Source organism: Siphateles boraxobius, unplaced genomic scaffold (genome assembly GCF_051911475.1).
Source record: "Siphateles boraxobius isolate OS27281-9 unplaced genomic scaffold, OSU_SipBor_1 97, whole genome shotgun sequence".
NCBI classification, from domain to species: Eukaryota; Metazoa; Chordata; class Actinopteri; order Cypriniformes; family Leuciscidae; genus Siphateles; species Siphateles boraxobius.
In genome coordinates this window covers 352,641-375,501 of record NW_027509227.1, presented here as the reverse complement: position 1 = coordinate 375,501, position 22,861 = coordinate 352,641, and the positions used below count along the sequence as shown (strand labels likewise).

General features: G+C 32.4%; 1 protein-coding gene across 2 annotated transcripts in view; it reads left to right on the top strand.

The window, feature by feature from the left end:
* piezo2a (piezo-type mechanosensitive ion channel component 2a) overlaps positions 1-22,861 on the top strand; it is a 222,325-nt gene that overhangs the window by 197,964 nt on the left and 1,500 nt on the right. For both annotated transcript variants that reach the window (XM_077224971.1, XM_077224970.1), the window contains exons 44-52: positions 1,173-1,387; positions 1,484-1,642; positions 3,140-3,287; positions 3,723-3,911; positions 4,910-5,002; positions 5,637-5,806; positions 20,980-21,096; positions 21,172-21,251; positions 22,023-22,236. In XM_077224971.1, coding sequence (XP_077081086.1) covers positions 1,173-1,387; positions 1,484-1,642; positions 3,140-3,287; positions 3,723-3,911; positions 4,910-5,002; positions 5,637-5,806; positions 20,980-21,096; positions 21,172-21,251; positions 22,023-22,236 — 1,385 coding nt within the window. The remainder of the gene's footprint in view (positions 1-1,172; positions 1,388-1,483; positions 1,643-3,139; positions 3,288-3,722; positions 3,912-4,909; positions 5,003-5,636; positions 5,807-20,979; positions 21,097-21,171; positions 21,252-22,022; positions 22,237-22,861) is intronic.

The following is a 22,861-nucleotide window of genomic DNA, read 5'->3' as shown; positions in this document are numbered from 1 at the left end:
CAAATATGTGACAAATTCAAATTCAGCTGTAAAGCAGCTGTAAAAACACACAATAGTGTCATTATTCAGATGAAGTCAGTGATTCAGTTAAAGTTCAATAACTGCAAAATTAGTCAATTATGAAACAAATTGAATTCAGCTATAAAGCAGCTGTACAGAAGACAACAGTGCTGTTATTTTTTCTTCTCATCCGAGAAGAAAAGTTTTCTTCTCATCCGATAGTGTCAGTGCAGTCAAAGCGGGAATATTAAGTGTCGACTAAGTCAAAGCCGAACACAAACTCCAACAAATGTGAGCGTGACTCAGAAATGAATGAAAGTTTGACGTTGTTTATAAGAAATGGCCAGGTTTAAAGATTCGGGGTTTCACCGGAAGATCGAAGTTATGACATTTTGATTAAAAGTAACAACAAATTAAATGCATTCATGGATAACATGCATTTAGAAGAGAGAATTTCAATTTCATGACGATTTAACTCTTTCACAACCAGTTGCCAGTCACCGCCAACATTTGTTATAATTTTCACAAAAAATTCATTGCCCCTAGAATTTTTCATTGTTTGAATATCTGAACATGCAATATATCAAACCAAAGAACAGAACAAGGGATTTTTTTTTTATTCTAGCTACATAATTTGTTTTTATCAACTCTTGAATGTGGGTGTTTCATAAAAAAGCTACATTTTGAACAAAAAGCTGAGAAAACCTTTTTTTTTTTCAAAGACTACAACATGCAAAAGCAATCCTTTTATCGCTTGTTTCTGCTTCTTATTCTTTATCTAAATTTCCTGATTATGTACTCGCCCACAGGCCATCCATATATGAATTTCTTTCTTTAGCCGAAAATAAATTTTGTGAGGAAAACATTCCAGGATTTTTCTAAATCTAATTGAGTGAATTAGTCTGGTTAACGTCAGATCTCGTCTCATTGAGATGGGGTCTGGGAACCACATGTTCATTTTTCATATTTGAGGCATGGTTTACGAATGCCCAGAGCCGTTTATTGGGTGCGACTCCATTTTTGACTCCAGCCGAGGGTCTTTTCTAGCAAAACGGATCTAGCATTTTAAAGTAAAGGTCACGTTTGACATAGAGTTTTTCGTTTTTTGGGTGAATTATTCCTTTTACCATTACAAATGTAATGAAGCTGAAGTGAAATCCCTTCTTCCACAGAAACACTCTGCTGCCGCTGACATCACTTCCTCCCTGTCAGAAGACCAGGTTCCCGAGGCGTTTCTGGTGATGGTTCTGATCCAGTTCGGCACCATGGTGGTGGACCGAGCGCTGTATCTGAGGAAGACCGTGATGGGGAAGGTCATCTTTCAGGTCATTCTGGTCTTCGGGATTCACTTCTGGATGTTCTTCATTCTCCCAGGCGTCACTGACAGGTCTGACGCTCTACAACCAATAACATCATGTCATTATTGATCGCGTTTGAGAAGCTTGAGGTGATCCGACATACGATTGGATGTTTTTTCCCCCAGGCGTTTCAGTCAGAACACAGTGGCCCAGCTCTGGTACTTCGTGAAGTGCATCTACTTCGGTCTGTCGGCGTATCAGATCCGCTGTGGTTATCCAACACGCGTACTGGGAAACTTTCTGACCAAGAGCTACAACTACGTCAATCTCTTCCTCTTCCAGGGGTGAGAAACAACATTACAGTGTGTTTTTACATCAGATTACAGCCAGACAAATGCATTCTTTCCATTTCTGTTATTCAGAGCGGGGTGTCTATGAAAGCTTGTTTCTGCCACAGAATAAAACAAACAAAGTTGGTTACTTTACAAATAAGGTTCATTAGTAAACATTAGTTGCATTAACTAACAAAGATTAATAAAAATGTATGATGTATTGCTCATGGTTAGGTCATGTTAATGTTCATTGTTAGTTCATGTTAGTTCACAGTGCATTAACTAATGTTAACAAGATATTAATAAAGTATTAGCAAATGTTGAAAAGAACCACGGTATTTACCACGGTTGGGATTCATATCTGTACCAGCATCATCATGAAATCACTGTAACACACAGCCTATTATTACTTTATGCCAAAAAATATCTAGTTTTGTTCAAATTTTTAAACATAAAGATAAAGTACATGTACTTCTACAAGTACATCGCTAGGCCAAATAAGGCCATGCGTTACAGTGATTTTACTATGGTTAGGATTCATATCATCTCTAAAAGAATCATTATAAAACCACTGTAACACACAGCCTTATTACTTTATGCCAAAAATATTTAGTTTTGTTCACATTTTTAGACATAGTGGTAAAGTACATGTATATAGGCCAAATAAGGCCATGCATTACAGTGATTTTACCACGGTTAGGATTCATATCATATCTAAAAGAATCATTATAAAATCACTGTAACACACAGCCTTATTACTTTATGCCAAAAATATTTAGTTTTGTTCACATTTTTAGACATAGTGGTAAAGTACATGTATATAGGCCAAATAAGGCCATGCATTACAATGATTTTACCACGGGTAGGATTCATATCTCTAAAAGAATCATTATAAAATCACTGTAACACACAGCCTCTTATTACTTTATGCCAAAAATATTTAGTTTTGTTCACATTTTTAGACATAATGGTGAAGTACATGTACATAGGCCAAATAAAGCCATGTGTTACAGTGCTTTTACCATGGTTAGGATTCATATAATCTCTAAAAGAATCATTATAAAATCACTGTAACACACAGCCTTATTACTTTATGCCAAAAATATTTAGTTTTGTTCACATTTTTAGAGATAGTGGTGAAGTACATGTATATAGGCCAAATAAGGCCATACGTTACGATGATTTTACCACGTGTAGGATTCATATCTCTAAAAGAATCATTATAAAATCACTATAACACGCAGCCTCTTATTACTTTATGCCAAAAATATTTAGTTTTGTTCACATTTTTAGACATAATGGTGAAGTACATGTACATAGGCCAAATAAGGCCATGCGTTAAAGTGATTTTACCATGGTTAGGATTCATATAATCTCTAAAAGAATCATTATAAATCACTGTAACACACAGCCTCTTATTACTTTATGCCAAAAATATTTAGTATTGTTCACATTTTTAGACATAATGGTGAAGTACATGTACATATTGTGCTGTTTCTGCTCGCTCAGCTTCCGGTTGGTGCCGTTCCTGACGGAGTTGCGTGCGGTGATGGACTGGGTCTGGACCGACACCACGCTCAGCCTGTCCAGCTGGATCTGTGTGGAGGACATCTACGCTCACATCTTTGTGCTCAAGTGCTGGAGAGAGTCGGAGAAGGTTTGCAGAAATCTGTCCATCAGCACAGCTCATTCTCGTCATTCAGGGGTTTCTCATACAACGATGAAACTCACTGGTTTACTATCATAGTACGATCGATACATCGTTGGAGAAATCATCTAGCTAGCTGTTTCCCGAAACCATAGTGTCACAAAGTGGTCTTTCAACCATGTTGGTTAATGATGTTACGCAAGTGTTGGAGTAATAACTACTTTTAATGAATCTGTTTGAGATCAAATTAATGCTTGATGTTTTAAATTACAGACATGGAATCTGAGGACTACTTCTCATTCAGTTATTTTGCTTTGTTTCCAGATTCAATCATAGGCTCGTTCTAGAGCACGTTCACACATTCGCACTCTTCAAAAACGGCGCTTAAATCTCTTGACAAACTAAAAGATGTAAATCGAAGCTTTCTTGCGTTTGTGTTTTCAGAGGTATCCTCAGCCCCGGGGACAGAAGAAGAAGAAGGTGGTGAAGTACGGGATGGGTGGGATGATCGTGATGCTGCTCATCTGTATCGTCTGGTTTCCTCTGCTCTTCATGTCTCTGGTCAAATCTGTGGCTGGAGTCGTCAACAAACCGCTGGACGTGTCCGTCACCATCACACTGGGCGGCTTTCAGGTACTCAGACTAACTCAAATCACTGTTAGCATCCTCAACTGAAACAAATTATGCAACACTTTACTTAAATGTGCAGTGTGTAAATTTTAGCGGCATCTAGTGGTGAGTTTGTGAATTGCACCCAACAGAAGTTACGTTGGCCGACAGGAAGTGATGTCGTTGTCTGACCCAGCAGAGAGTAGCCAGTTCAGCAATTAGGTTTCTTTAGATAATTTGAGAAATCATGTTTACCTAATTATTCAGTAAAATAATCATTAACTGAAATAAAATATAAAAAACATGTTTTATTTCAGCTTTCATTTCCATTTTAATTTCATTTAAAGTTGAAGTACTATAACAAGAAAACCTGAAAAACTGTAGTCATAAAAACAAAAACTAATAAAAATGACAAAACTTACTAAACTGTAACTAAACTGAAGGCAGGTGAATAGAGAAAAAAGGGAACTAATATTTATTTGATCAGTTGTTTTGTATTACATGTTTTTGAAATGTTGTTTAAACTTATATCTAATTAAATATGCAAAATACATATATTTTAAACGTATGCACATATATTGTTTTTAAATGTATGCAAAATGATATTTGTATACATTTCCACTACAGAAATCTGAACATTGGATAAAGTCAGGTTCAACATGTATTGTTTGATTTCATTTGTTTTTTACAGAGAGGATTTTGAATTTCTTTTTATCACTCCATAAATCAGAAAATACTGTCAACAGACGGAAAATATAATTTTTACCACGTTTTTAGGAATAAAATTGTGTATAAATCAGATGAATGTTATATTAACAAACGCTTCAGTAACGATATAGGTATGCATTCAGATATAATAGAAACTGTAAAGTTTGGTGTGTGTAAATCTGCAGAAGTGATTTAATAAGATGCATTTACATTGAAATCTGAGGATGAAGTGCAATAAAGTAAACACTTAAAAATGCATGTGCTGTGTGTGTGATCTGTGTGTGTGATCTGTGTGTGTGATCTCCTGATTCCAGCCCATCTTCACCATGAGTGCACAGCAGAATCAGCTGAAGGAAATCACTGACGCAGACTTCCAGAAGTTCATGACATCATACAAATTCATCCCTGTAAGTCACGCTTTTGCAGGAGAATCTTTATTACACGGCTCTGTGGAATGCTTGATTCTGATTGGTCACTCGCTCCGTCCAGCGGTGAGTTATTCCCAGATAACAGCGGCTGAGAACAGAAACACAGACTCATCCGGGTCACTGAATCAGCAGCGCTATACGCTCGCTAGGAACAGTTGTTCTTTGTGGAAGTTTTGCGTATGGTGAGCTAATAAAATATTAAACCTCAGTCGAATCAATATTTTGTGTCAATATTCGAATCAATATTAATCTCCATAATTATGAATGTGTTGAAATGCTGTGTAATAAGTGATATGACTGTATACCGTATCTCTTAAATGTCCGTCTAGTTTGATCTCGCCGCTGAAACTGCTCTCTCCGCGGAAGCTTTGCGTTTAAAGACATAATAAAATATTTCAACTCAGATCAATATTTCGTGTCTAATTATTTACTGATGTGTTAAGTATCCGTATAATAAGTGTGTGTTATCTCAGAATAAACCCCTTCAGGCTGATGGAGACCTGATCCTGATCACCCGGTCGGGTTTATTCTGTGCTAACAACTGGCCTGATATACATCATCCCTTACATATTCACTGCACAGTATGTGAAGTGTCCTTCGATCCCCTTCCCAGAGTGCACTGCAGTTTCTGGAGGCGTACACAGCGGAGGACGTGACCGTGGCGGAGCTGGAGGGAAGCTCGAACTCTCTGTGGACCATCAGCCCTCCCAGCAGAACCAACCTGATGCAGGTCCTGAGCAAAGAGGACCAGTTCCCCGTCACCATGTCCTGGAGCATCCAGCGGTACACATGCAGACAACCACCTGACAACCACAGCATTCACATATTAATATCAATACACTATACAACCTGCTTTCCGACACACAATAAAACATTTTAAAAGATAATTGCAAGTTTATATCTCGCAATTTTGACTAACATGCAATTGTGAATTTATAACACAATTGTGACTTTATATCACGCAATTTTGACTATATCACGCAATTTTGACTTTATATCACGCAATTGTGACTTTATATCACGCAATTGTGACTTTATATCACGCAATTTTGACTATATCACGCAATTGTGACTTTATATCACGCAATTTTGACTATATCACGCAATTTTGACTTTATATCACGCAATTGTGACTTTATAACACACAATTGTGACTTTATATCACGCAATTTTGACTAACACGAAATTGTAACTTTATAACACAATTATGACTTTATATCACACAATTTTGACTATATCACGCAATTTTGACTTTATATCACGCAATTGTGACTTTATATCACGCAATTTTGACTATATCACGCAATTTTGACTTTATATCACGCAATTGTGACTTTATATCACGCAATTGTGACTTTATATCATGCAATTTTGACTATATCACGCAATTGTGACTTTATATCACGCAATTTTGACTATATCACGCAATTTTGACTTTATATCACGCAATTGTGACTTTATAACACACAATTGTGACTTTATATCACGCAATTTTGACTAACACGAAATTGTAACTTTATAACACAATTATGACTTTATATCACACAATTTTGACTTTATATCACGCAATTGTGACTTTATATCATGCAATTTTGATTTTACAACACGCAATTGTGACTTTATATCACGCAATTTTGATTTTACAACACGCAATTGTGACTTTATATCACGCAATGTTGATTTTACAACGCAATTGTGACTTTATAACACACAATTTTGACTTTATAACGCACAATTGTGACTTTATATCACCAGTGGCGGTTCTTGAGGGGGGGTCAGGGGGGCCCGTGCCCCTGTGACAACAAGTTTGGCCCCCCTTGTGGCCCCCCTAAATGTGGAGTGTGAAATAATTTTTACAAAACTGTTTTTTGCTATCTTTGTTATCGTTGTATGCATATTATTTTTTTTTATTATTCTATCTTTGTGGATTTGCTTGTTCACGTGACAATTCGCATCACATTCGCGGGAATCGCGGCAAAATAACGTCTGTCTCTTGCACGCGAGAGAGGAGAGAAGGAGAAAGCTGGTCAGTTGCAAGTCCATTCTTTATGTGCGTATCGGGTGTGCGATGTGTATTGTCTATTAAAATATTGTAATACTTGTTTTAACTATGTACGAGGCACTGTGAGCTGACATCGCATTTGTCTCTCGTCCTTTCACTGCTGTGTGCGGTTCATAGGTAGGCTATGTCCCCAAATTAGTTTATGTCTTATATCATATTATGTTCTTATATTAGAATATCAAATCAGCAAGAGTGCCGTTTTCCCGTGCACAATTGCAACTGTGATATTGATGTTATACAACAGTTAAATTAACAATAAGTTAACATGAGTTACTTTTTAGACACAATATTGTCAATATTGTTTGTTTTCCCTTTATTTCGCCGACTAGAATTTCAAAATGAAACCGTAGCAGAGTCTCAATACTCACTTGCTCCTTTCCCGAATGAATCAGCCGTTTGAACGAATCGGTTGAATGAATGAATCCCTCAACTCACTTCTGTGACTTTCCGCCGCCTACTGGCGGTTTTAGTTTCATATTTAAAGTACCCTTTAATTAAAACGTTAAAATTAGAAATCATTTCATGTTTAAATATTGATTTAAAAAAAAATCTCATAGCTTTATTTATGCAATTGTAAATGGAGTGTAAATATATTAATGCCGCTTCTGTGTCACCTCTAGACTGCACTGCAAACATGGATTTTGATTGAATGAATTAATTTGACTGGTAACAGTGGTACTGTATAATTATTGTATGATTAAGTATTATTCTATAAATAAGTATAATTACTGTATAATTTGAATGATAGTATTTGACATAAAAGGTGATTCATAACTCTAAATAAGTTTAGAAGGAATGTCCATATATAGGTGAAAATGCCCCTGGAAATCGATTTAAAGTGGCAAATTAAATTAATTAAAAATTAATTAAAAAATTAATTTCGGTCCCTGCTGTTAACTGACCACTGCATAGAATATTAAAAAATATGAATATCTTTGTGAGTCTGCTGTCAACAACAGGCCTAAACCAGCCATGGCACCAGCACAAAAACACAATCAGTAAAATATCATCTAATTATCAACAAAACATTGAAAATATTGAGATATATTTTTGTCAATATTCCACACCCCTAATGGACGGTATGAATTTTGATTTCTTCAGGTCTTAAAAAGCCTTAAATTTGACTTTAAAAAGTGTGCAGGAACCCTGTAAACGGTTAGACAGTTACCTAGCAAGTCAGTTATTTTCAGTAAATGAATTAATAAGCTTCTTGGTCCCCATTGCTTTTGCTCTATAGTTCTCACCAAAATGAAGAGAAAGAATGACATCATGTCAATTACAGTTACTGTGACTAATACTGAATATGTAATGCAAATGTAAAAATATAATGGAAATGCAAATACATTGTTGAATGATTATAAACATGGTATTTTGCCTGTTAATGCCTGCAGTGCAGTGCAGAAAATGATATGACAACAATAAGGTCTAAATGCAACTGGCCCCTCTAACAGTACAACTGGCCCCAGCTTGGCCCCCCCAGTTGAAATGGTCTAGAACCGCCACTGTATATCACGCAATTTTGATTTTACAACATGCAATTGTGACTTTATAACACACAATTTTGACTTTATAACGCACAATTTTGACTTTATAACGCACAATTGTGACTTTATATCACGCAATTTTGACTTTATAACACAATTGTGACTATATCACGCAATTTTGACTTTATAATGCACAATTGTGACTTTATATCACACAATTTTGACTTTATAACGCAATTGTGACTTTATATCACGCAATTCTGACTTTATAACACACAATTGTGACTTTATATCATGCAATTGTGACTATATCACGCAATTTTGACTTCATATCATGCAATTGTGACTATATCACGCAATTTTGACTTCATATCACGCAATTGTGACTTTATAACACACAATTGTGACTTTATATCATGCAATTTTGACTTTGTATCACGCAATTGTGACTTTATATCACGCAATTTTGACTTTATAACACGCAATTGCGACTTTATAACACACGATTGTGACTTTATATCATGCAATTTTGACTTTGTATCACGCAATTGTGACTTTATATCATGCAATTTTGACTTTATATCACGCAATTGTGACTTTATAACACACAATTGTGACTTTATATCATGCAATTTTGACTTTATATCATGCAATTGTGACTATATCACGCAATTTTGACTTCATATCACGCAATTGTGACTTTATAACACACAATTGTGACTTTATATCATGCAATTTTGACTTTGTATCACGCAATTGTGACTTTATATCACGCAATTTTGACTTTATATCACGCAATTGTGACTTTATAACACACAATTGTGACTTTATATCATGCAATTTTGACTTTATATCACGCAATTGTGACTTTATAACACACAATTCTGACTTTATATCACGCAATTGTGACTTTATAACACACAATTTTGACTTTATAACGCACAATTGTGACTTTATATCATGCAATTTTAACTTTATAACACAATTGTGACTATATCACGCAATTTTGACTTTATAATGCACAATTGTGACTTTATATCACACAATTTTGACTTTATAACACAATTGTGACTTTATATCACGCAATTCTGACTTTATAACACACAATTGTGACTTTATATCACGCAATTTTGACTTCATATCATGCAATTGTGACTATATCACGCAATTTTGACTTCATATCACGCAATTGTGACTTTATAACACACGATTGTGACTTTATATCATGCAATTTTGACTTTGTATCACGCAATTGTGACTTTATATCATGCAATTTTGACTTTATATCACGCAATTGTGACTTTATAACACACAATTGTGACTTTATATCATGCAATTTTGACTTTATATCATGCAATTGTGACTATATCACGCAATTTTGACTTCATATCACGCAATTGTGACTTTATAACACACAATTGTGACTTTATATCATGCAATTTTGACTTTGTATCACGCAATTGTGACTTTATATCACGCAATTTTGACTTTATATCACGCAATTGTGACTTTATAACACACAATTGTGACTTTATATCATGCAATTTTGACTTTATATCACGCAATTGTGACTTTATATCACGCAATTGTGACTTTATAACACACAATTGTGACTTTATATCATGCAATTTTGACTTTATATCATGCAATTGTGACTATATCACGCAATTTTGACTTCATATCACGCAATTTTGACTTTATAACACGCAATTGTGACTTTATATCATGCAATTTTGACTTTGTATCACGCAATTGTGACTTTATATCACGCAATTTTGACTTTATAACACACAATTGTGACTTTATATCATGCAATTTTGACTTTGTATCACGCAATTGTGACTTTATATCACGCAATTTTGACTTTATATCACGCAATTGTGACTTTATAACACACAATTGTGACTTTATATCACGCAATTTTGACTTTATATCACGCAATTGTGACTTTATAACACACAATTGTGACTTTATATCACGCAATTTTGACTTCATATCACGCAATTGTGACTTTATATCATGCAATTTTGACTTTATATCAAGCAATTGTGACTTTATATCACGCAATTTTGACTTTATAACACACAATTGTGACTTTATATCATGCAATTTTGACTTTATATCACGCAATTTTGACTTTATATCACGCAATTGTGACTATAACACACAATTGTGACTTTATATCATGCAATTTTGACTTTATATCAAGCAATTGTGACTTTATATCACGCAATTGTGACTTTATAACACGCAATTGTGACTTTATATCACGCAATTTTGACTTCATATCACGCAATTGTGACTTTATAACACGCAATTGTGACTTTATATCACGCAATTTTGACTATATCACGCAATTGTGACTTTATAACACGCAATTTTGACTTTATAACGCAATTGTGACTTTATATCACGCAATTCTGACTTTATAACACACAATTGTGACTTTATATCATGCAATTTTGACTAAAACGCAATTGTAACTTTATAACACAATTATGACTTTATATCACACAATTGTGACTTTTATATCACGCAATTGTGACTTTATAACACGCAATTATGACTTTATATCATGCAATTTTGACTATATTACTCAATTGTGACTTTATAACACGCAATTTTGACTTTATAACACAATTCTGACTTTATAACACACAATTCTGACTTTATGTCATGCAATTTTGACTAAAACGCAATTGTAACTTTATAACACAATTATGACTTTATATCACACAATTGTGACTTTATATCATGCAATTTTGACTATATTACGCAATTGTGACTTTATAAAACGCAATTGTAACTTTATAACACAATTCTGACTTTATAACACACAATTGTGACTTTATATCATGCAATTTTGACTAAAACGCAATTGTAACTTTATAACACAATTATGACTTTATATCACACAATTTTGACTTTATAACGCACAATTGTGACTTTATATCATGCAATTTTGACTATATTACGCAATTGTGACTTTATAAAACGCAATTGTAACTTTATAACACAATTCTGACTTTATAACACACAATTGTGACTTTATATCATGCAATTTTGACTAAAACGCAATTGTAACTTTATAACACAATTATGACTTTATATCACACAATTTTGATTTTACAACATGCAATTGTGACTTTATAACAGACAATTTTGACTTTATAACGCACAATTGTGACTTTATATCACGCAATTTTGACTTTATAACACAATTGTGACTATATCAGGCAATTTTGACTTTATAATGCACAATTGTGACTTTATATCACACAATTTTGACTTTATAACGCACAATTGTGACTTTATATCACGCAATTTTGACTTTATAACACAATTGTGACTATATCACGCAATTTTGACTTTATAACGCACAATTGTGACTTTATATCACACAATTTTGACTTTATAACACAATTGTGACTATATCACGCAATTTTGACTTTATAACGCACAATTGTGACTTTATATCACGCAATTTTGACTTTATAACACAATTGTGACTATATCACGCAATTTTGACTTTATAATGCACAATTGTGACTTTATATCACACAATTTTGACTTTATAACGCACAATTGTGACTTTATATCAAGCAATTTTGACTTTATAACACAATTGTGACTATATCACGCAATTTTGACTTTATAATGCACAATTGTGACTTTATATCACACAATTTTGACTTTATAACACAATTGTGACTTTATATCACGCAATTCTGACTTTATAACACACAATTGTGACTTTATATCACGCAATTTTGACTTCATATCATGCAATTGTGACTATATCACGCAATTTTGACTTCATATCACGCAATTGTGACTTTATAACACACGATTGTGACTTTATATCATGCAATTTTGACTTTGTATCACGCAATTGTGACTTTATATCATGCAATTTTGACTTTATATCACGCAATTGTGACTTTATAACACACAATTGTGACTTTATATCATGCAATTTTGACTTTATATCATGCAATTGTGACTATATCACGCAATTTTGACTTCATATCACGCAATTGTGACTTTATAACACACAATTGTGACTTTATATCATGCAATTTTGACTTTGTATCACGCAATTGTGACTTTATATCACGCAATTTTGACTTTATATCACGCAATTGTGACTTTATAACACACAATTGTGACTTTATATCATGCAATTTTGACTTTATATCACGCAATTGTGACTTTATAACACACAATTCTGACTTTATATCACGCAATTTTGACTTTATAACACGCAATTGTGACTTTATATCATGCAATTTTGACTTTGTATCACGCAATTGTGACTTTATATCACGCAATTTTGACTTTATAACACACAATTGTGACTTTATATCATGCAATTTTGACTTTGTATCACGCAATTGTGACTTTATATCACGCAATTTTGACTTTATATCACGCAATTGTGACTTTATAACACACAATTGTGACTTTATATCACGCAATTTTGACTTTATATCACTCAATTGTGACTTTATAACACACAATTCTGACTTTATATCACGCAATTTTGACTTTATAACACGCAATTGTGACTTTATATCACGCAATTTTGACTTCATATCACGCAATTGTGACTTTATATCATGCAATTTTGACTTTATATCAAGCAATTGTGACTTTATATCACGCAATTTTGACTTTATAACACACAATTGTGACTTTATATCATGCAATTTTGACTTTATATCACGCAATTTTGACTTTATATCACGCAATTGTGACTATAACACACAATTGTGACTTTATATCATGCAATTTTGACTTTATATCATGCAATTTTGACTTTATATCAAGCAATTGTGACTTTATATCACGCAATTGTGACTTTATAACACGCAATTGTGACTTTATATCACGCAATTTTGACTTCATATCACGCAATTGTGACTTTATAACACGCAATTGTGACTTTATATCACGCAATTTTGACTATATCACGCAATTGTGACTTTATAACACGCAATTTTGACTTTATAACGCAATTGTGACTTTATATCACGCAATTCTGACTTTATAACACACAATTGTGACTTTATATCATGCAATTTTGACTAAAACGCAATTGTAACTTTATAACACAATTATGACTTTATATCACACAATTGTGACTTTTATATCACGCAATTGTGACTTTATAACACGCAATTATGACTTTATATCATGCAATTTTGACTATATTACGCAATTGTGACTTTATAACACGCAATTGTGACTTTATAACACAATTCTGACTTTATAACACACAATTCTGACTTTATATCATGCAATTTTGACTAAAACGCAATTGTAACTTTATAACACAATTATGACTTTATATCACACAATTGTGACTTTATATCATGCAATTTTGACTATATTACGCAATTGTGACTTTATAAAACGCAATTGTAACTTTATAACACAATTCTGACTTTATAACACACAATTGTGACTTTATATCATGCAATTTTGACTAAAACGCAATTGTAACTTTATAACACAATTATGACTTTATATCACACAATTTTGACCTTATAACGCACAATTGTGACTTTATATCATGCAATTTTGACTATATTACGCAATTGTGACTTTATAAAACGCAATTGTAACTTTATAACACAATTCTGACTTTATAACACACAATTGTGACTTTATATCATGCAATTTTGACTAAAACGCAATTGTAACTTTATAACACAATTATGACTTTATATCACACAATTTTGACTTTATAACGCACAATTGTGACTTTATATCATGCAATTTTGACTATATTACGCAATTGTGACTTTATAAAACGCAATTGTAACTTTATAACACAATTCTGACTTTATAACACACAATTGTGACTTTATATCATGCAATTTTGACTAAAACGCAATTGTAACTTTATAACACAATTATGACTTTATATCACACAATTTTGATTTTACAACATGCAATTGTGACTTTATAACAGACAATTTTGACTTTATAACGCACAATTGTGACTTTATATCACGCAATTTTGACTTTATAACACAATTGTGACTATATCACGCAATTTTGACTTTATAACGCACAATTGTGACTTTATATCACACAATTTTGACTTTATAACACAATTGTGACTATATCACGCAATTTTGACTTTATAACGCACAATTGTGACTTTATATCACGCAATTTTGACTTTATAACACAATTGTGACTATATCACGCAATTTTGACTTTATAATGCACAATTGTGACTTTATATCACACAATTTTGACTTTATAACGCACAATTGTGACTTTATATCACACAATTTTGACTTTATAACACAATTGTGACTTTATATCACGCAATTCTGACTTTATAACACACAATTGTGACTTTATATCACGCAATTTTTACTTCATATCATGCAATTGTGACTATATCACGCAATTTTGACTTCATATCACGCAATTGTGACTTTATAACACACGATTGTGACTTTATATCATGCAATTTTGACTTTGTATCACGCAATTGTGACTTTATATCATGCAATTTTGACTTTATATCACGCAATTGTGACTTTATAACACACAATTGTGACTTTATATCATGCAATTTTGACTTTATATCATGCAATTGTGACTATATCACGCAATTTTGACTTCATATCACGCAATTGTGACTTTATAACACACAATTGTGACTTTATATCATGCAATTTTGACTTTGTATCACGCAATTGTGACTTTATATAACGCAATTTTGACTTTATATCACGCAATTGTGACTTTATAACACACAATTGTGACTTTATATCATGCAATTTTGACTTTATATCACGCAATTGTGACTTTATAACACACAATTCTGACTTTATATCACGCAATTTTGACTTTATAACACGCAATTGTGACTTTATATCATGCAATTTTGACTTTGTATCACGCAATTGTGACTTTATATCACGCAATTTTGACTTTATAACACACAATTGTGACTTTATATCATGCAATTTTGACTTTGTATCACGCAATTGTGACTATATCACGCAATTTTGACTTTATATCACGCAATTGTGACTTTATAACACACAATTGTGACTTTATATCACGCAATTTTGACTTTATATCACGCAATTTTGACTTTATATCACGCAATTTTGACTTTATATCACGCAATTGTGACTTTATAACACACAATTGTGACTTTATATCACGCAATTTTGACTTTATATCACGCAATTTTGACTTTATATCACGCAATTTTGACTTTATATCACGCAATTGTGACTTTATAACACACAATTGTGACTTTATATCACGCAATTTTGACTTTATATCACGCAATTGTGACTTTATAACACACAATTCTGACTTTATATCACGCAATTTAGACTTTATAACACGCAATTGTGACTTTATATCACGCAATTTTGACTTCATATCACGCAATTGTGACTTTATATCATGCAATTTTGACTTTATATCAAGCAATTGTGACTTTATATCACGCAATTTTGACTTTATAACACACAATTGTGACTTTATATCATGCAATTTTGACTTTATATCACGCAATTTTGACTTTATATCACGCAATTGTGACTATAACACACAATTGTGACTTTATATCATGCAATTTTGACTTTATATCACGCAATTGTGACTTTATATCATGCAATTTTGACTTTATAACACACAATTGTGACTTTATATCATGCAATTTTGACTTTGTATCACGCAATTGTGACTTTATATCACGCAATTTTGACTTTATATCACGCAATTGTGACTTTATAACACACAATTGTGACTTTATATCACGCAATTTTGACTTTATATCACGCAATTGTGACTTTATAACACACAATTCTGACTTTATATCACGCAATTTTGACTTTATAACACGCAATTGTGACTTTATATCACGCAATTTTGACTTTGTATCACGCAATTGTGACTTTATATCACGCAATTTTGACTTTATAACACACAATTGTGACTTTATATCATGCAATTTTGACTTTGTATCACGCAATTGTGACTTTATATCACGCAATTTTGACTTTATATCACGCAATTGTGACTTTATAACACACAATTGTGACTTTATATCACGCAATTTTGACTTTATATCACGCAATTGTGACTTTATAACACACAATTCTGACTTTATATCACGCAATTTTGACTTTATAACACGCAATTGTGACTTTATATCACGCAATTTTGACTTCATATCACGCAATTGTGACTTTATATCATGCAATTTTGACTTTATATCAAGCAATTGTGACTTTATATCACGCAATTTTGACTTTATAACACACAATTGTGACTTTATATCATGCAATTTTGACTTTATATCACGCAATTTTGACTTTATATCACGCAATTGTGACTATAACACACAATTGTGACTTTATATCATGCAATTTTGACTTTATATCATGCAATTTTGACTTTATATCAAGCAATTGTGACTTTATATCACGCAATTGTGACTTTATAACACGCAATTGTGACTTTATATCACGCAATTTTGACTTCATATCACGCAATTGTGACTTTATAACACGCAATTGTGACTTTTTATCACGCAATTTTGACTATATCACGCAATTGTGACTTTATAACACGCAATTTTGACTTTATAACGCAATTGTGACTTTATATCACGCAATTCTGACTTTATAACACACAATTGTGACTTTATATCATGCAATTTTGACTAAAACGCAATTGTAACTTTATAACACAATTATGACTTTATATCACACAATTGTGACTTTTATATCACGCAATTGTGACTTTATAACACGCAATTATGACTTTATATCATGCAATTTTGACTATATTACGCAATTGTGACTTTATAACACGCAATTTTGACTTTATAACACAATTCTGACTTTATAACACACAATTCTGACTTTATATCATGCAATTTTGACTAAAACGCAATTGTAACTTTATAACACAATTATGACTTTATATCACACAATTGTGACTTTATATCATGCAATTTTGACTAAAACGCAATTGTAACTTTATAACACAATTATGACTTTATATCACACAATTTTGACTTTATAACGCACAATTGTGACTTTATATCATGCAATTTTGACTATATTACGCAATTGTGACTTTATAAAACGCAATTGTAACTTTATAACACAATTCTGACTTTATAACACACAATTGTGACTTTATATCATGCAATTTTGACTAAAACGCAATTGTAACTTTATAACACAATTATGACTTTATATCACACAATTTTGATTTTACAACATGCAATTGTGACTTTATAACAGACAATTTTGACTTTATAACGCACAATTGTGACTTTATATCACGCAATTTTGACTTTATAACACAATTGTGACTATATCACGCAATTTTGACTTTATAATGCACAATTGTGACTTTATATCACACAATTTTGACTTTATAACGCACAATTGTGACTTTATATCACGCAATTTTGACTTTATAACACAATTGTGACTATATCACGCAATTTTGACTTTATAACGCACAATTGTGACTTTATATCACACAATTTTGACTTTATAACACAATTGTGACTATATCACGCAATTTTGACTTTATAACGCACAATTGTGACTTTATATCACGCAATTTTGACTTTATAACACAATTGTGACTATATCACGCAATTTTGACTTTATAATGCACAATTGTGACTTTATATCACACAATTTTGACTTTATAACGCACAATTGTGACTTTATATCAAGCAATTTTGACTTTATAACACAATTGTGACTATATCACGCAATTTTGACTTTATAACGCACAATTGTGACTTTATATCACGCAATTTTGACTTTATAATGCACAATTGTGACTATATCACGCAATTTTGACTTTATAACGCACAATTGTGACTTTATATCACGCAATTTTGACTTTATAACACAATTGTGACTTTATATCACACAATTTTGACTTTATAACACAATTCTGACTTTATAACACAATTTTGACTTTATAACACAATTGTGACTATATCACGCAATTTTGACTTTATAACGCACAATTGTGACTTTATATCACGCAATTTTGACTTTATAACACAATTGTGACTATATCACGCAATTTTGACTTTATAATGCACAATTGTGACTATATCACGCAATTTTGACTTTATAACGCACAATTGTGACTTTATATCACGCAATTTTGACTTTATAACACAATTGTGACTATATCACGCAATTTTGACTTTATAATGCACAATTGTGACTTTATATCACACAATTTTGACTTTATAACACAATTCTGACTTTATAACACACAATTGTGACTTTATATCATGCAATTTTGACTTCATATCACGCAATTGTGACTATATCACGCAATTTTGACTTCATATCACGCAATTGTGACTTTATAACACACAATTGTGACTTTATATCATGCAATTTTGACTTTATATCACGCAATTGTGACTTTATATCACGCAATTGTGACTTTATATCATGCAATTTTTACTTTATATCACGCAATTGTGACTTTATATCACGCAATTGTGACTTTATATCACGCAATTTTGACTTTATAACACAATTGTGACTATATCACGCAATTTTGACTTTATAATGCACAATTGTGACTATATCACGCAATTTTGACTTTATAACGCACAATTGTGACTTTATATCACGCAATTTTGACTTTATAACACAATTGTGACTATATCACGCAATTTTGACTTTATAATGCACAATTGTGACTTTATATCACACAATTTTGACTTTATAACACAATTCTGACTTTATAACACACAATTGTGACTTTATATCATGCAATTTTGACTTCATATCACGCAATTGTGACTATATCACGCAATTTTGACTTCATATCACGCAATTGTGACTTTATAACACACAATTGTGACTTTATATCATGCAATTTTGACTTTATATCACGCAATTGTGACTTTATATCACGCAATTGTGACTTTATATCATGCAATTTTTACTTTATATCACGCAATTGTGACTTTATATCACGCAATTGTGACTTTATATCACGCAATTGTGACTTTATATCACGCAATTGTGACTTTATATCATGCAATTTTTACTTTATAACACGCAATTGTGACTTTATAACACGCAATTGTGACTTTATATCACGCAATTTTGACTTTATAACACGCAATTATGGCTTTATATCATGCAATTTTTACTTTAGAACACGCAATTGTGACTTTATAACACGCAATTGTGACTTTATATCACGCAATTGTGACTTTATAACACGCAATTATGACTTTATATCATGCAATTTTGACTATATTACGCAATTGTGACTTTATAACACGCAATTTTGACTTTATATCACGCAATTCTGAGATAAAAGTCAGAATTGTGAGATTCGAAAAGTCACAATTACCTTTTTTTTTTATTAATATTCTGTGGCGGAAACAAGCTTCCATAAAACACAGACTCAGATAAACCTGTCTGTAGATTTTTCAGACCATATTTAACATGAATGGTAGTAGTCATGTGTAATTCTTTTTTCCCCTCTTTTTTTCCTTGGTTTTCTATGGAAGCTTGTTTCCACCACAGAATAAATTATTTTAAAAGATAATTACTTTTGATTTAACAATTGCAACTTTATTTCTCGCAATTCTGGCTTTACAACACGCAATTGCGAGTTATAAAATCCAATTCTAAAGGAAAAAAGACAGAATTGCGAGATGTAAACTTGCAATTGTGAGAAAAAAAGTATGAATTGTGAGATAAAAAGTCACAGTTACATTTTTTTAATTAATTTTTCTTAATTTTATATTTTAGAAAACTATTTGAAACACAATTATGTTCTGTTGTCTTTTTTCCATACTTATCCACAACTGGAAATTACTCAAATCAAATTCTATACTTTTTCAAACTGCGTAGAAACCCTAAGATGCACTACTGTTTAAAAGTGTCTGTAAGTCTCCTCTGCTCACCAAAGCTGTGGTTATTTAATCAAAAATACAGTAAAAACAGTGAAATATTATTAGGATGTAAATCAGCAGTTTTCTAGGTGAATATATAGTAAAGTGTAATTTATTCCTGTGATCAAAGCTGAATTTTCAGCATCATTACTCCAGTCTTCAGTGTCACATGATCCTTCAGAAATCACTATAATATGATGATCTGATGCTCAAGAAACATTTCTAATTATTATCAATGTTGAAATCAGCTTCATATTTTAGTGGAAACTGATACATTTTATTTTCATGATTCTTTGATGAATAGAATGAAATAGAATCTTAACATTATAAATGTTTTTACTGTTACTTTTCTATAATATTTACACAGTAATCCATCCAAAAAAAAAACATTTTGGCTGGTACGTCACAGCTTTGAATGACTGAATAAATCCCATGATGCTCCTCTCTTCTGCAGGAATCTGAGTCTGGGAGCGAAGGCTGAGTTTGCAGTGGACAAACACGTCACATATCTGGACATGAACACTAGACGAGAGCTGATCGCTTTACTCAACGGGACCAGAAATAAAGCTGTGTGAGTACACACTCATCATCAGTTTCACACTTACATCAATGCTTCAATATTTATAGTGTATCTTCTCATTTACAGGGTCATCGAGAAAGTGTTTCCCTGCTTCATTCGAGCACCGAGTGACTCAAACGCCAAACCAATAGATCAGCTTTACACAGGTAATGACGTTCGCCGGACAATTTGGCTACTTCATTTTTAAGTTACCGGCCATTCAGAACTTCTACTAACCAAAAAAAGAAAAAAAAATTAACCAGATTAACTACAGCTATATGACATTCATGACATTATATAGCTATATATATAACAAAATTTGGATTTCATACATTCATTTCTTATTAAAATAAAATCATCCAGCATGTTCTTTCTTTTCCCTCTTTCAGTCTCATCACCACAAATATATTTTAGGTGGACATATCAATATAGAACATCAAAAAATGTAGGATGTTGGAAAATAATGTGTTTTTCTGTTAACCAAATGCTTGTTCATTTCCATTGAGGGAATAGTAAAGATTAAAAAGCACGCCGTTATTTTTTGCGCATGACGTTCGTGTTCAAGTTTGCCAGATATGAGCAGATTCTGCGCAATACGCTGTATTTAATATATCATGATGACTCGCGAGTATTTACACTAAATCTGCGCAGATTTGTCTCACACGAACTTCCCCAGCAAAGTGAGTAAACATAAACCCACCAAGCTAGCCAATGATTTAACAGCGTTACACATTACACTTATGAAATGAACACAAGATAGTTATTTTTTTTATTTTAATTTGATTAAAAAAAAAAGCAAATAGATACAAATAAATAAGTGTTTAAGGTTTTCAGGTGGGTTTAGATTTCACAGTGGAGTTTCACCTGCATTTGGCGAGTGTTAATTTCAGACCCTGACTAACACTCGCACCCGTAACTGATACTCTGGATCTCTGCAGACGATGGTTATAAGAGCGTTCTGCTGGACTTGGAGAGGTCTCGTAACGCCAGCGAACACATTCAGGAGTGGTGGATCGTGGATCAGCCGTCCACAGGGAAGATCCAGATGCGAGCCGAGCTCAAGCCGGAGAAGAAGAGCGAGGCAGGACTGCAGCTCTACGTCTTCAGTGATAAAGTCAGTCCTCCCAGCCTGGGCTTTCTGGCGGGATACGGGTGAGTCGCGGCACAGCCTCGGGAACGCATAGATAAGGCTTCGGATACTATAGTCTTACAGGGTTGTTTTATTCTGGTCATAACTTTTAGTCAATTGCGTAAAAAAGTGGATTGGTCTAATTTAAATCTGAATTATTGCTAGTTGATCAGACTATAGTTCTCAAGATCTTTACTGAGCAGATTGTGTTCATGCAACTGCAGGATTTTCTAAAAAGAAGTGATTTTTGTGATCAAAAACGACAGATTTTGTGGCTGTAATTTATGGAAGCTTGATTCTGACAGGGAATTAAAAAATCTAAAGGGTAATTATGACTTTATTTCACAATTATGACTTTTTCTCAAAATTGCAAGTTTATATTGCACAATTTTTTTTTTTTTTAATTGAAAAAATCAGTATTGTGGGATATAAACTTGTAATTTTGAGAAAAAAGTCAGATTTACTTTTTTATTTATTCTTCAGCAGAAATAAGCTTCCGTAGTAATTTACAGTTTTGGAGAATATTTGTGATTTTTTTATTTTTTTATTATTAGACCACATTTACCATATTATACCTCGTTAGATGTACAATAGTCATACATTACAGAAAACAAACAAAAATTGCGGTTAAATTGCAAATTATGCAGG